The sequence below is a fragment of the Onychostruthus taczanowskii genome, unplaced genomic scaffold, assembly GCF_017590055.1.
Source record: "Onychostruthus taczanowskii isolate IOZ18803 unplaced genomic scaffold, ASM1759005v1 scaffold29, whole genome shotgun sequence".
In the NCBI taxonomy this organism is placed as follows: domain Eukaryota; kingdom Metazoa; phylum Chordata; class Aves; order Passeriformes; family Passeridae; genus Onychostruthus; species Onychostruthus taczanowskii.
Window position 1 is genome coordinate 1457450 of NW_024500239.1, and position 17095 is coordinate 1474544.

Consider the following 17095-nt stretch of genomic DNA (forward strand, 5'->3'; position numbering starts at 1 on the left):
CCCACTTAATGACCCCACAGACAATTGGCACCCTACAACACTAGACTGCAACTTTAAGCTGAAGAAAACCCTCTGGGCTTTATGAAGAAATTATCTCTTCATTTTTGATTTGCATTGCAATTTTTTATATGATGGTAGATCCACTTTCCTAACAAGCAGATGTTTCATTTAATTGGCATGTCGCCCCTTGCCTCCTAAATGACTGGTTTGACTACAAATTGCTCAGACTCTGTGATTTATTTTTCATCTCTTTTATTGCAGGCATGAATACAGGAACAGGTAAACAGCGGAGCCGTAAAAGTTTCTCTTTAGGCATGTTTTCAACAAAATGCCATCATACACTGCCTGATGATACACGCTGCTACTCAGGTGAAACAAAATGGTGTGAGCAGTCTTGCTTTAAAGCTGCTACCCACCACTCAATGCTGCAGCTGCCCAAGAAGCCTTCTCCTCCACTCACTCTCTATCTTCTCTCCTTCTCCACATCATCTACAGCTTCTTTTACGGCGCTTAACTTTACAAAACACAGTTGTGAGGCTAATCTTACATGCAATTACAGATCAGTCTCAGTATATTTATTGCAAACTCCTTGAACATCAGGACATTAAAGAAAAAAAAAAGAAAAAAAAAAAGAAAAATATTCCATTTCATAATTACAAGTAGGTTTTTTTGTAGCAAATGAACCAGAAGTGTATTCAGAAAAATAATAAATAAAAGCAAAGGCTATTTGTAAACAGTTCAAACAAAACATGATGCTGCCTCCAATGAAACATTTCACTGCATTGCTAGCTCTGTTTCAAATGGGCACGTAGGCATCCTGTTGCAAGAGAGTGAAGCCATGAACTGAAAGTTTGGAGGAGTTAATTTTCAAATTTTGCACTTCCAGGGTCTGTGAAACATGAAAAGTCTGCACACACAATAGGATCTGAGAGAGGTGTGGAATCTCAACCAACATTTCTAAAGAAAACTCAGTTATTCCTTTTAAAACAAAATAATGGAAACAGCTGAGCCACACAAAAAGAACAAAGCACATTGGTTGGCTTCCATAAGAGACCGCAAAATGAGAAAATATTTAACTCCTTGCATAGCTATTTAAATGGCCAATAAATTTTGCTGGAATTACCCAAACATGACAACATTGCATTCCGCTGCTTAGAGACTTCACGCTGAAAAGCTGGGATCTGCTGACGGGGCCGGAGCATCACTCGGGGCACTGCGAAAAGCCGGGGCCATCCCTGATAGCTTTGCCAGCGTGGCTATAGCAGGAGGTTTCATCAACCAGCTACTCCCAGGTGGAGCATGACTATAGCAAAGCCTCTGTGCTTATGTCACTGCAAGTTGTTATCCCAGCTCTCTGTTCTCCCACAAGGGATAAAAGCTGTTCTGACAAAAGGATATTTCTGGCAGTTTATTTACACCCAACGCGCAAGGCTTTCACTGGCACAGCTACGCCGACCACAAACAGTACCTCAAAGCTGAACCCTGGATGATGCAGCTGAGTCAGCAAGGGTTTGCAATGTAGACCTAGCCAGAGGGATGGAAAGCAGGATTCATCTCACTTAACTTTAATCAGTATAAAGGTAGACACTTAAGTCAGAGGCACCTCCGGAAGACAGTTCCTTTGATCTCTCACCAGGTGAGAGCTGAGCATTTTTATATTAGATGAGATGAACCCTTTCCCAGGAGAGCTGAAGAGACAAAATCCTTTCAGCCACCCTTTTCTGTCACCAGCTCTGGAGACCATGCTTCAGAAGGCTGCTGTTCAAATGCATTATCTTTACACATGTCAATGTACATGATAATGATAGTCTGTGCTGGGCTTCATGCTGCCACAACTACAAATGCAAGCTTAAAGCTAGCTCAGATACTTCTGCACTATTATATAGACATACCTTCAGGCAGAGTATCCTTTAACACCTGTAAAGTTAAATTGTAGGAGCAAATCTGCAATATCTGCCCCTCTGCAATATGTTCATGTTAACATTGTCTTGTTCACAGCAGTTTTGGGTAACAGGTGTCCTAACACTGTAATTTCCAACCAGAGGTGAGGCAGAAGTGTTTCTTCAGAGGATGTGAAAACTGAGACGCTCAAGCATGGCTGAAGAAGGTACGTAGTAAGAAAAAACAAGATGATGACATTCCACAGTTAAAAGTTTAGTTTGACTTCAGTAAAACAGTTTTAATAAAGCTCCATTATACTGCAGAATAGGAAACGGTGGCAGCCAGTGGATAAGACACTAAAACACGACAAGGCAACATACTTGGAGTTGTTCTGTAGAAAATGTCCCACAAAAACTAAGCAGCCACATGAGCCTTTCCCTCTTCTTCTGGTGGGAACCAAAGAAGGAGGAATCTCTGCCCTTCTTCAGCTATCCCAGAGCATGCCTCAGTTATAAAACTTGGTCATATAAAGTAACCTTGGTTCATGTTACTTGTTTTCTGGTTCTGACTGTTTCAGCTGAAAAAAATTTATACAATGGGAGCAAAAATGATGCATTACAAACAATAAACTAATAGACTGCTTATGAGCCAGAACATCTTGTAGGCTAGTCTGACTCAGGCATTCAGTTTTGCTAAACGTTTTTGCTTTAAGTGACCAGACAGTCCTAACATGGATCTGTTTTGCCCCCAAACCTGAAGGCATATTGTGGGGTTCCTAAAGTCCACTCCATCGCAATCAGTATGACTGAAGGGTGTGTTCAGATTTTTTCTGTTTGTTTGGTTGGGGTTTTTTTCTGGGTTTTCTTTGACAATGACTTTGTGAAACTGTTGCCAGTTCAAACACAACTGAGTGTTACCTAACAGGCAGAAAACCAGATTGAGCTAGTCAGCACCGTGCCATTCTCAACCTTACTTTGTTTTCCTCTCCCAAACCAGCATTTCTAGTTACAATTTTCTTTTATTTGTTCTTTAAAATGCTCACTGTGATTTGGACACAGGCAAAATGTGCTGCTGCTTCTCCCTCACCAATACTCTCTGGGAAGTGGTGAGAAAAGAATAATAGGAAATTGCATTCTTCTCTGTCTGTGCATTTTCCCCTCCTTTCCAATTTTCTCACAGGGATTTAATGTTCCTAATCAATTTTTAAGAACCCTGGATTGATGGAATGGGGCATTAAAACAAAAGGAACAGAAGAGTCCTGGCACTGTATCTAGCAGGTGGACAGCATACAAGTCATATCTGATTACCCAGAAAAGTCACTGGAATGCCCTTAAATCTACAGTCCAGGTGTGGTTATGTGGTTCCTTGTGCCCACTGCTCATGTTGAGCCACTTGATTAAATTTTGTAATGTGGTTTTCTACCTAACAGTTGTGCTGTGTATTTTGACCCAATTTATGGCAACCAGAAAGTGTTGTGTTTGGTGGATTTAAATGGGAGGCCTAATGCTAATTCTTTGTCCCAGCAAATATAAAGTAGACAAGTAATTTTATACCTTCACACTGCAAGACACAGTCTTAAAAAGCTCTCCAGAACTCTCATTTTAGAAAAAGAGCAGAAGATAACTCTGAAGGAAACCCAATCTCACAGCAATCACTTCCCAGCCTCCACACAAACAAACTGCTTAAGCTGAGATAAAGCCATCAAAATCAGTGCCAAATGAAGGGCAATATTTTATCTTAATACAAATCAGAGAACATAGTGTACAGAGTAACAGAAAAATATATATCTTCAGCCATACAAAATGCACAAAAGCTTTCCTGTTGAAAGAGTAGCTGACAGTCACATATTGTTAGTTTTTTAGATGACCCTGCACTACTGAACAAGGGGAAACAGAGACCTTTTTTTTCCCCAGGAGATAGTTGGTAGTGTTACCTGTATACCATTAATTCCCTCCCTGTGGCTGTGGCTCTGCTAGTGTTGGACCACCCACCCCCCTTCATGCCTGAGATAGCTCCACTGGATGTAGAGGCTGCTTGGGTGTTGGAGGTGAATGGGATGTATAGTCCTGCACAGGTCTGCTGGGACATACGTGCTGAGTAGTAGAGTTAAAACCATGGGTATAGGCACAGCTATGCCTTAAACTATCATTTTTCTTTTTTCTGAAGGGGACCAATTAATTCATGTCAGTCAGGAAGGTGGCTTATTTACCCAGAAAGGAAAAAATTCTCCTCATGTGAGCTACATCCACACCCCTGAGGCTCTGCAACCTTCAGTGCTGGGGCAGAAGATGTCTGAGCGTGGGCTAGCCTTAAAGCCTAGGCAAACTGGAGAAGGTAAAGCTCCTCACTTGCTTTAAAAAAGTCAGTATCAAGCTAGAAAGTCAGTAGCAAATTACTTTAAACAACGGATTTTTTTCATCCATTAATGGAAATACGGTAAGATTTTGCTGAAGGTTTAGGTCAAGGTGACAAGCTGTAGGGAGTATTGGGTGTGTGTATCTGTATGGTGGGGTGTCTCTCCCCCTTGCAGCTACTTATATCTCTGAGGGAAGGTTAAGGTTAGGAATTTAATAAGACAGCCATTTATTCTGTGGAGACTAACAGTCCTGGGGTTAGGATGTAATAATCATTCTTCTGCTTTAAAAATGGTTCTCTTAACAAATAGCAGTAGCTCATTGCAATTTTCTGTTGTACAAAATGACATATTTTCTATGTTACTATCAAAATATTCTGCATAACATTAATTTCTGTGCACTTATTAACATATGTACAGAACAGTGTTTCCCAATAGAAATCAGTATGCTCCTTGCTGATCCTCTTTGCCCTAGATTTACCAAAACCAAACCAGAAATTAATTGTGTTAATAGTATAAAATCTCAGGAGAGAGAAAGGATTGAAGGTTTATTTCCCAGCAGCAAATGAATAAAGGAACTCCTTCAAGTTAAAGTCTAGCCAAGACGTAATTTTAACCAACCGCGGTGAATCCAGGCGAGCCAGGAATATCACACATTTTCCCGATGCATTATGTTGAGTACACAGAAGCAGAGGAATGTAAACAGACAGAAGGCACATGAAAGGCCCCAATCCATTCTCCATCTGATGGAAGTGCGAGTTTCATAATTCTGTCATCAAGAGTCTTTTCATCATTTTCTCTCTCTCAAGTTCACGCCTCAGAGTCTCAGCACTGTGTAATTAATGCACAAACAGCCAATTATGGGAACAACAATAAGTCTCAGATTTCAATTTAAAATAATTAACATTTTCAAAATACCAAAGGAGGGGAAAAAAAGGTCAGACACAATTCAGTGAAAAAGTTGAAAACTGATGGCTGATTCAAAAACAAGTATCACTTGATATTTCTGATGAACAAACAGAGGCAAGAAGAAGGATATTAAAAGATCCACATGGCAAAACAGTTTATAATTTCATCTAACCCCCATTAAAGGCTACTGATTTCAAAGGAAGCTGGACAAGGACTCTAAAAATGGAGGAGCTACAGCAAATACCTTTATGACAGACTACTGTTACAGCCTTCCGCTCCTTGGTGTGATCTGATATTGAGGGATATCCATATACATAGATATATAGCTATGCTGAATTTAGCACAGTCCTGCACATATCAGGATGATAATCAGAGCTGAGGTCCTTACTCTCACCAATTCACTCCAGAGCCCAGAGGGTTTGTAACCCTGAGAGTACCATGGTTTAGTGATTCAATTTCTGAAACTGTTGGCTATGCTGTTCTGAAAGTCTGAAGGTTTTGTATCTCACACTTGTAACACATTTTGGAGATTTAAACTGCATTGCAGAAACCTTGCAGCCCATTCATGCACAAGCAGGGTTAGAATCACCCACCTGTGTATGAGACATTTTAGAGAAGCTGAGTTTAGCACCACAGCTTCAGAATTACTTTTTCATTTGAATGATAAATTTTTAGATGAGTAAGCAATGTTGAATAAGTGTGCAGGTGCAATTAGCCAGCTGCAAAAAATAATTAACAACCAAAAATGGGAATCGACTGTGAATCCAAAAGCATGAAAGATTTATTCATTATGATGTCAAAGAAATAATTTTTTCTTCATAAGCCTTGAACTATTGTGCTCTAGAAGTACTGACTATATCCACTGCTACATTTAGATTCAGTAAATTATCAGCTTGGGAAGTTCAGCTTTGATTAAATTATAGAATAAGAAGCCAGCATGCAAAACCAATAGGATGAAAGAATAGAAAACTGAAAAGAGTCTGTCTGTGGAAAGGTGGTATAGCTTGTTGATTCTCTGAGAAATTACAAGACCGCTGTAGTTTGACATTACTAAAATAGAAAAAAAACCCAAACCAATGCCTGTTTTTCATTTAGAAGAACAGACATTTCTCAAACTCAGGTTTCCCCCATGGACATCTAATTTCAAAAAACAAATGGTAACAGCAGTTATTAAAACTTTTGTGGTTCAGACGAAATTACTTGCCTGAGGAAAATCTGCACAACCCTTTGTCTCCAGGCCACTGGTCACAGAAATGGTACACTGCTGGCTGCAGCAATTAATTAAGGTAGGCTTTTCTTTATCTCAGAGCATGAGAATATCAGTTACAGATATTTCTTTGCATAACCCACCTATTCTGAAGTAGTCAAGCAAAAATCTTTCAGCGTAAGAGAACATGACACTTTATGGCAATTATGACAGAAAAAGAGAAATCAGGCTGATTCCATTAAAGCAGAAAACATCATAGTATTTCTGTGAAAGAACTGCACAGTACCTGTCTGCCAGCGAAATTGGCTTATGCGATGTATATACTGTCTGGACTGTTGGAGTCGGTATAGTCTCTGCCAGGGACCTCAGGACAGGTGATGGAGACACCAGCGTAATCTTAGGAGATGACTGCACCCCACAGCATTGTAACTTGCTGTCTGAAAATTCTGCCTACAAAAAAAAAATATGTATACACACACACAGAAAGAAAAATTGTAGATTAGCTTCTACTGGTCTCACCATCCTTCGCTATCCAAGCACACAGTAACAACAACAACAAGAATGAGAACAAATGGGAGGCTGTAGCTATAACCTCTGTGCAGAGGCTCCACAGCCACCTCTTTGGATACCTGAGGGACCAGCCTGATTGCAACATGCCCTGAGTGAGATGACACATATGGCACTGGCAGCATTCAGGTAAAAAACGGGATCAGTTTGGAGAATGACACTTATCATTATTGTATTTTCCCTAAAAATTATGCAGAATGTTGACAATATGAGATTTCTGGAATATTCTTCAGGAATCTTATACAATTTTTCTGGTGGGTCCTCTAACTACTCTGTGTTTTGTTAACAGCTGGGAGTCTGGGCTTTTAGGAGTCCAGGTTTCAAAATCTCCATCTCTTTCCCACTTTTGCTAACTGAAACATGCCTCAAGAGAAATATTCCCTCTGTATCCAGTGAAAGGCAATATTAAAACAATATTGGAAGTGCAGATTTAAGACAAACAGCAAGCAACCATCTCCTGTCTTTAGGTGAGGTATTTCAGCACAACAATATTATAGGAAAGACAGGGTTATTTTTACAACCAGAGGGAGAGGACCCCTAAAACTCAAACAGCCCTGTCTTGCTTTTTGGTGTGGGGTATTTCTTATGTCAAACCACAGCAGCTAGTGCCTGTGGTGCATGTCTGACCCTAACCTGGGAAGAACACAGAGCAACTGTAATTGTCAGTGTGTCAGGGTCATTAAAACACGCTCCTACTGGTATCTGTAACCTACCTTTCTTCCTTGGTGACTATTTCTTCTGAACCTGGTTCAAAGTCTAAGGTAGGGAGGAGGAAAAGTCACCATCATAAGAAAGCAGCTATTTCAAGAGCAACCTCTCTTTTTGGTCTAATTATTTCTCAAATTCTGCAATCCTCTGCAAGTGATTCACAAACTAAGTTTAAACAGTGGGAAAACTATTTGAGCCCAGGAAAGACTGTCTGTTTTAGATTTGCTTGCTTATCATCATTTTTTAACATGTTTTAACACATCTCTAATGATCCAAAATAACCTCAGAAGCAAAAGGAATTCCATTAATTCCACAAAATCAGTAAAATGGAAAAATGTGAAATCAACTAAAGAAACTCTTGTGTGTTTAAATAATGGCTAATAGGACCTGTTCCAATTTTTCTGTAATTCAGCTTTTAATACTCAACATAACAAACTGCAGGGATACGAAATTTGGCATCACTCATATGGGATCCCTGTGCTCCCAGGACTGCCAGATCTCATTCTATGGCACGAGAAGAAGACATCACTCTGAAGCTGATGTAAATTCTCCCAGCCTCACTGAAATCAGCAGAGTGATGACAAACTACACTTGCTGAAGAATTGCCTTGAGTTACATAGTGTGTTTACTCTGGATGATTATTTTACAGTAGATATCCAAAGCATCTTTTTATACATGTATCTGATTGCACAGTACACTTAAGCTAAATATTTAACTGGTCTAAACAGATATAATTTCATTAATTTAAATCTATGTGACTTACATGTGTCTGAGAATATGGCCATCATGCCTACCATTTTTCTATGGAAATCTCTGAAATTCAGAGGGTTCCTGGGTTGAAGCATATATTTAAACATTCCAAGTAACAAAGTCATCCAATTTTTCATCTGATCAAATCAACGCAACTGCATATACACCACCAAATTAGAAGGTGTACATGAAAGGTAAAGCCTTCTACACATCACTATATATAATTCTTTTCCTGCTCAATAATTTTCCAATGTTTTCTTCTAAGAGGGGAGGGAAAAAAAAAAAACAAAAAAAAAAAAAAGTGGAGGGTAAGTCGAAGCAAGGACAGGAAAAAAGAAAAAAAATAAAAACAATTACCAAACATTACCATCTGGGTCTGCATGTGACTAGAGACCAATCAGTTAGGTCTGCCTGCAAGTCCTAGCTACCTTTCCCTTACAGCTCCTGCCTGTGGTGTAGCTCTCTTCAGGCCCTCAGCAGTGCATCAGGATGATCTAAAATGCTCCTGTGGACAGACACCTCACTTTGGACTGGGACAGAGAGCTATGAAACACAGGACCAAAGCCACTTAACTCTCCTAATTGTCTTCCCATCTCTGTGCAGTCCCATGGGTAGCTGCTTGTTCACCACACATATGTGTACATAACTCACTAAAAGGAATGTACAGAATCACGTGATGGATCATACATAATTCGGTTTTTATTGCAATGGTATTTTAAATATTTGTGATTTCAGTTTTTCTCTCCACCCTGCACAGGGAAATGGAAATTTATGGGGAGAAGATGAGATTTCAGAAAGATTAGTTTGAATTTTGCTTTGCTTCTTTTCTTGTGACAGAACATAACAAAAATTCAGCATTTGAATTTGCCATGAAATAGCCATTTTCTGCAATATGGAAATTTCTGTGGGTAAGTATATCGGTATACCTTCTGTTTGTATTTTAGAGTTCTGACCCCCCAATTATGAAAATGTATGTCATATAGCCATCCTAAATTTTGCTTTCATCCTAACTGTCAGAGACAGAAAAATAATGTCTGACAATCAATACTAATTAGTGGGAAAGCTATTTTGGGGGCCACATCGTTTTGCTTAGATAAAGGAGTACTGTGAAAGACACAAGCACTGTAGCTTTGGGTTAGGTTTTATCACAATTTTAAGTCTGGACTTGGCTGACATAATGAAACATTGATGTGACATTCCTGTGTACTTTCAAATGCATTTAATTAGACCTCAACTGTGGCACTTACACAGCTTGGGAAGGCTAACTAACTCTGGCTTTAAGGTACCTATTTGGAGAGTAGGAAAAACATATTTACATAAAAGCCCATGATCAGGTTCATTGTGAAAGAAAAGCCTCTTTCTTTAAATCATTAAATACAGCCAGAACCTTCACATGACCCAACAGTAAATGAAGTAACTTATCTTGGATTATATGCCAGATATAGATTGCTGCAACCAGTAAAATTTAAGGTCAAAATCTGAAATGCTTCATTTTGCAAATGTAACTTTAAAATTATAAATAATTTTACATGGTGTTTATAAGCAGAGTGTTTCTTAAAGAGTAGTTAATTTTGTCATGGTTTTTTGGTCATACTTATTACATAATGCCTCTGCCACAAAAACAAGATTTTGAACATAGTTACTTTTAAATTGTCAGATAATTGTTTTCTGCTTGTATGTAGTTTACCTCACCAAAATCCTAAGTCACTTCTTCTGTGAATATTTAACAAGAATGAAGTTCAATACTGGATTCAAGTTCTTGGGTAAGCATGAGAGGTTGTACAAAGATACCATTGTAGTCATTCACACACTAACTATAATTCTTTAAAGTTCAGCTATGCATCCAATGAAAATCAGGGCCCTCTTTGTGATGGTACAGCAGGTGGTTTCAGGCAGGAGGCCATGCAATTGCTGGACAGAGGACTAAATCTTCCCATTCCCTTACTGTTCCCTGTAAAGATGTTAGGGAGCATCACCAGTGTCCTCTACAGTCCTGAAATGAACAACATTTTGGGACTGACTTCATTAGCGCTGAACCTTGACCTTTAACTTTTAGTCCTCTGTCTAGTAAGCAGCAAAGTCTGAATGCAGGCAACATTTTGTATAATGGGAATATTTAACTGCTTTGTACTCTTAATTTCTACTTGGAATTTATCTTTTTTTTTTTTTTTTTTTTTTTTTTGAGGAGTGCTTAGTGCATAGATTTCTGACACTTAAAAAATCAGTTGGAATTGTGTTAAAACACAGTTTTTTATTTGCATGTTCTACTTACAGAAAACTGTGGTACTGTTGTAAAGGGATCGAAAAAAGGATTAGATGTATCAGCAGGGAATGTCTTTATCTTTAAAAAAGATAAAGAAAAAGATGTTACTTTCAGAGCATAAAATGCAAAAGAAAAAAAAAGCAGCAAAGCATTGCAACTACATATCCAGTGACATATCCAACAAATCAGAGCAGTTCAGCAGTGCTTGGACCAGACCCAAAAATGACCCTTCCAAAAATGCATACAGAAACCTGATGATGAATAGTCAAAGCATAAATATGAAAACTTGATAAATTAATTTTACCATGTAATTAAATATGTTGAGCAAATACAGAGCTGGTTGCATACAATATATCTTCCAATTCTGTCACCAGAATTATGATGTGATTCTTTCAGCCAGAACTACATTTTAAGACATGCAATATGAAGTGCAGGAGCAAATTTTGCTGTACAGGAACTTTGACTAAAGAACTTGTGCTTTAAATATTTTAGACTTCCAAATTTTCACTTACACTGTTGCTACCAAAGACAAACAATCATGCAAGGTAGGATCAAAAGAAAATCATATATTGAAAAACCATGGGGACAGCTCTTTGTTTCAGGCAGCTAGGATGCCCTGTGTTGAGTAGAGGGCTGTGGATAAAGGATGGCCCTTGGAGGTTTTTTGAAAAGTGCATGGAAACAAAGAGGAGAGAGACCAACATATCCATCTGTCAAGAAGGCTTGGTCCATGAGGATATAGTCACTGGCGTGACTAGACCCTGCTGGAAGTCACTTCTGCCCTTAAAGTAGTTTTAAACATTAGCTGAAATTAAAAATATATTAAAAGCAGCAACAATATCTGTCTCACTTCATTGTGAATGCTGTTTCTCATTATTTTCCTTTTAGAATGCAGATATTATTATTCATTCATTCAGAGAGGACAAAATAGCAAATAAACATTTGAATTTTGAACTGCACTTCATGCTTTCCCTTTGGAAAATTACATTTTTCACTGTAAAGGTGTGTTTTTCACTTTATTACAGAAACTGCTGTGCATTGCTTTGTTATGCATGTCTTCAATCATAATTTACTAACTACAGCTATACAACTGTTGTCTAATAATGAGGAAAGCTACCTTGAGGGCCCTGAGTCCCTGTAGGCCAGGGAAAAACCTGGAATTATGACATCAAATATAATTAAGTAAATGTACAGTGTTTATTTTGCAAATAAAATAGCAGAAACATATTGGCTTATAAGGTACCAAGGGAAATTAACAGCTCTCTGTGGGCTTCCTTCTGCAAACGTGGAATTAATTGTCAGGCTTCTTACACATGAGGAGTATGGATAGCAAAGATACTGTCAAGCATGTAAATAACTTTTTAACAGAGTAAAGGTGTTTGTAAATAAATTACACAGGCGTAAAGGAGCTAACAACTCTGCAAATGAGAAATTATTCAAACCACAATTTTCTATGCAAACTTTTTAAAGGAAGTTTCACAGTCATTTTACAATACTATATTCATGCCTGTTAGCAACGTGTATGTATGTCGCTCTATTGCTGATTGAACCTAACTCATTAGGCTGACATAATTTTACATTATACCCAGAGCCAAATCTGGACAGCTGTCGCATATCTCACTCTTTTGAGAGACAGCAAATACCCATGAGCTCAGGCTGACATTCTCGGGTTATGAAGGGTTTACAGTATGATGTTACAGTACAAAGTACAAGTGTACTCAGTTACAAATAAAATCTTTGAGCCAAAGACAAACAGGGATGGGAAGTTGGTTGCTCGTGTGCCATATGAGTTTGATATCCCACAGATAAAATCTCTCCAATTTTGCTGGTTAGTCTCATTAAGGAAATGAAGCACAGTTACTGAACGCAGGAAAGGAAAATTATGCAGAATACTGGAAAATCCACTGAGAGTTGGGAGCAGAGGCACATAACAGGAGTCAGCCTGATCACATGCTGTGACCCACAGCCATGCAGAACAACCTCTTGCAAAATCAGCACTTCAATCTGTGGATGTGCGTGAGGTCAGCCTATGTATCAAAACAGGGCAAGAAATGTTATCAGTGTGAGTCCCTCTCTCAGGGAGCTGTGCTGTTTTAATCTTGAGAATAGTTCACAAACGATCACAATGTTCACAAAAGGTTCACTATAAACCCCTCAATTTCTGGCCTTTTAAACAAAGTGGAAAGAGAAATCAGGAAACAGAGGGGAAAAAACCCATACCTGTGTGAAATTTGAGTGATAAACAAGCCATCCCATTTAGCCTTTAGTATTTACTCTTCCCCCATATTTTTTTTGCCTCTGAGAACAGGCCACTGTTACTCAAAAGGCACAACAGAGTTTCTTGATTGGATCAGGCCTTGATTAAATTCTTGCTGACAGCTTCCATAGGCAAGGCAGAGAGACAACACTGTTGTTGCCTCTTCAACATTGGCAAGAAGTTCTTCTCTTCTGACTAGGAAGTTGGTACAACATTCTAATCCATACAATAGCAGAAAAAAATATATTCTATAATATTGTTTAGACAGAGGATATGCAGGATGGGGAGACGGCTGTGTGGAAAGCATCACATTAAAAACTGGTTTGTGTGAAACCTGACTTGGAAATTTGAAAGCTCTCTTCAGCCAGGAATATACTTCAGCTACTTTGACCTAACTGTCCTGCATGTTCACCATGGCCAGCAGTAGCAGTTGCCAGGACCTGGAAGGGTGAAGGAAAGCCTGTGATTCCCACCCCACCACACAAGGAAAGCAGCATCATGAGTGAGTCTCTTCCTTACCCTAGCACTGGAGCTGAGTTTATTGCGTGAAGTCAAAAGTCTCAGAGTAGCTCAGAAAGAAAAAAAACAACTCCCTGACCAGAAGCTAAATGTTATGCCTTCCCCACACAGCCTCTCTCCCTGCCCTAGGAGGAAGACATACCTTTAAATATCTCCTAACTCACATGGAAGAAGCAGAATTTTAACATTTCCAGGGTACTTTCTTCTCCCTGTCATGGCAGCATCAGTAGAAAGATGCCACCTGGAAACTGAGAACAGAAGGGCAGAGCCAACTCTACTGCCTACTTCAAAGCTCCTCCAGCATCTGGAGACCCTGAACAGCTTCCAGGCTTTACCTGGGATGGCACATACAAAGGGAAAAGGAAGACGTAAGAGGAAGTGGGTAGTTCCATATGCAGGATGATCTCAGGAAGCTGAGCTCTAGCTGCTCAGAGAAGTAAAACACAGTGGCTGTCCGTGCATGGGCTGCCTATAGACCAGAGTGAGGTCTGCTATCTGCTTTGGTATGAAATAAAACAAGTAACATCTTTAAAGTCTACAGCTGGGCACAATTCCTGTCATGGCAGACGGAGCAGCAATCTCATCCACATTATTTGGATGGTGCAGGATGATCTCAGGTCCGTGCATGGACTGCCTATAGACCAGAGTGAGGTTTGCTATCTGCTTTGGTATGAAACAAAACAAGTAACATCTTTAAAATCTACAACTGGGCACAATTCCTGTCGTGGCAGACGGAGCAGCAATCTCATCCACATTATTTAGATGGGCATTTTCTGGTACAGTCAGGCTCTTCCATGAGAGCAAAATGGACTAACTGGTGTCACAGGGGCTACAGAAATAGCATAAGCAACCTCTAACAGAGGTTAGAGCTGTGCTCTCCTTAACAGCACAGACAGGCTTTTAAGTACGAAACTTGATTTCAAGCACACTTGCTCTCTCTGCAGGAGTGCCAAGAGTCTTGCAGTCAAAGTCACAGCCATAAAACGGCCTTTAAGGCAGGCCCCATGAGTAACTGTCAGGTGGCAGCGGCATGGCATGAAAGGAGAGTGGAGAAGGCTGGCATTCCAGCAGCATCTCACATGCTGAAGGCTTGTTTCACAACCTGAAATGCCCCTTGCATTGACCTTGAAAGGTCAGGGTTCATTAGCATAGCAGAACTACTTTGGACAAGTAGCTCCTTATCTGGAACATTTAGCTTGGCACGTTGAGAATTTACTAAGCTTAAAAGAACAGTTGACTCTCAAAAAGAAAACAAAACAAAGCAAAAAACCCCAAAGTATTGGCATAGTCTCAAGAGAAGTCCAATGGCTGAGTAATCTTTAAGGTGAAAAATCTGAAAACCAGTCAGATATAACAGTCACATCAATTTTCGTGGGGGAAAAAAAAAAAAAAAAAGCAAAAATTTATTCCTCCGTGGATAATTTTCTGCTAGTACTCAAAGATCCTTATTGCATTATTGCTGTCCATTGGAGTGGATTCCTCCAATATTTTGGAGGAATCTTTGCCACAGCCAGAAAGAATTAACATCGCTGATTTTCCTTGATATTTATATAGCAAGGGAGAATGAAGAAGAGAGAAGGAAGAAAAAGGACAAAAGGACAAAAGGACAAGAGTATTCCCATTTTCTTAGCATTTGGTATAAAATCAGTTACTTGCTATTTTTATTAGATGGAAATATTATAAATGTCCTTGCTTTGGCAAAAAAATACTACTTTTGGGAGAAGTGGGCTTAATTTGGACATGTTCCCTTGCCTTTGGAATAGTATGTTCACTGCCCTGGCACAATTATCCTTCCAAAAAGGTCCAGTAACATTTTCTGCTGTTGACACTTTGCTTCACTGCCATCCCCTGCACCTTAATCAGAGGCATTTGTAATATTATGGTGAAGATGTGTGACCTCAGTGGGTTTGCACTGTCACTTTATATACAGACCAGATGGAAGACAGACTTTAGGCCAAACACTTCACTGGATTCCCATGCATTGCAGCAAGAAGAGGCAGAGCTTCTAACAAACACCTGAAGCAGTGTCATAAATAAGGCCCTCAGGATACACATAGAGCCAGAGGAATATTCCATGGTGCTTTATTTCAAAATACACAATGTAAATTGAATACCATCATATCTATAGAGCACAGAGACATTTTTCTACTCATCAAATTAATCAAATTAGAAAAGGACATCAGCTGAGATGTCTGGAGGATATTGCAATACCATTTCCCTGTCCTGACATGTGACATGACTTAAAAAATATGACTTAACATTAGGCCTAGTTTCCAAAACCAGTGTGAAGATTCCAGGCTCCACAATTTTTCAGTAAAGCTCCTTGCCTGCTGTCATACCATTTCAGTGGCTAAAATGAATACTGAGGCAGAAAATGTAAAAACCCAAGGAGTTTCTGGTACTTTTTCCCATGCAATATCTACAGGGACAAACAAATTCTTTTGAGTGGGTGCAGTTTCAGGCTGAAATAATTGAACACTCGGATTATGTCAACCCTAGTTCATGTCCTTCTCCTGTGGCAACATAACCAGCATGACAGGTAGGCATAATCACTGCTAGGATGCACAGGGCAAAAATCAGACCAAAACAGTGCAGCAAACTTGCAACAGGACAGAAACATAAATCAGCAACATTATTGATTAATTAGTCTTGGAAAAAGCTGTGTGAACTTAATGCCCTGATGAACAACATTTGGTGCAAATCCCACACACGTTGCATGACAGGCCACCTTCTTTTCATGGGATGCAGGATTTTTTCTAGTTTTTGAATTGATATCCAGCAGACAGATTTTGTTCACACTCATTAAAGAGGGCACTTCTTTGAAATGTACTATTGAAAACACCCTGAGGCACTAAATGAGAAGTTTCCTAAGAGGATGGGTTTCTGTTCAAGCCGCTAAGCCAGGGAAGAAGAAGCTACATGTTCAGAACCTCCTTGCCCTGTCACTCTCTCTGAGGAGACAACACTGGAAAATCTCCCTCACAGTTCCATCTGGTATTTGGGTCTCCCTTACTCATCTTGTAAAAAACTAGGGGAGTCTGGAGATCAATGAAATACTTCCAAGAATATTCTTTGATTCCTAAGAACCACATAAGTGCATCCAAGTCTTTGACTCATCTGATTTGGTGTGAGTTTCCACAGGAGCACTGTACTGCAGTACAGAGTCCCCCTTCCCACAGGTACCACTCAATTCCTTCTGGTAAACTCAAAAAGCTCCACTTTGAAAGCTCCATGTTCATCCCACAGTATCCTTGATGAGACAAGTTCTCTTGGGGTTCCCTCAAATGGTGAGCTTGTCATTCCTCTGCTCACTGATGTACACCAGCCCTTCTTTGGACCTTGCTGCAGGCTGAGTCCACCTGTCCTGGAACATGACCTGGCAGCACACACTGCCTTCTTGATGTCTCACCAGCTGCTTTCCTCTCCATCAGGTGTTTTCCTCCCTCTTAGAGGGATACTGTGCAACTCTTCCTAACACAGAGGCATTGTCAGGAGGTGGCTACATGGCTCTTTGACTGTGCTCCAGTGACTTCTGTCTCCCAAACAGATGTCAAGGGAGTTCATGAGAGCAGAAGATGTAGAAGGTTCTGTCTCTGCTAAAGCTTGGATTTGCTGCAGTTATAACATTTCACAGATACTTTATGCATAGTAGATTGTGGCTGCAGTATAAACTATATGCTA

The 17095-nt window shown here is 39.6% G+C and overlaps 1 protein-coding gene across 1 annotated transcript in view; it reads right to left on the reverse strand.

Annotated features, from left to right (window-relative positions):
* Positions 1-239: 239 nt before the first annotated feature.
* Positions 240-17095, reverse strand: part of EPB41L4B (erythrocyte membrane protein band 4.1 like 4B) — a 169248-nt gene continuing 152392 nt past the window's right edge. Inside the window, exons 23-25 of the mRNA XM_041408113.1 lie at positions 10648-10716; positions 6637-6800; positions 240-5065 (exon numbers count right to left, since the gene is read on the reverse strand). Coding sequence (XP_041264047.1) covers positions 4996-5065; positions 6637-6800; positions 10648-10716 — 303 coding nt within the window. The 3' untranslated portion in view covers positions 240-4995. The remainder of the gene's footprint in view (positions 5066-6636; positions 6801-10647; positions 10717-17095) is intronic.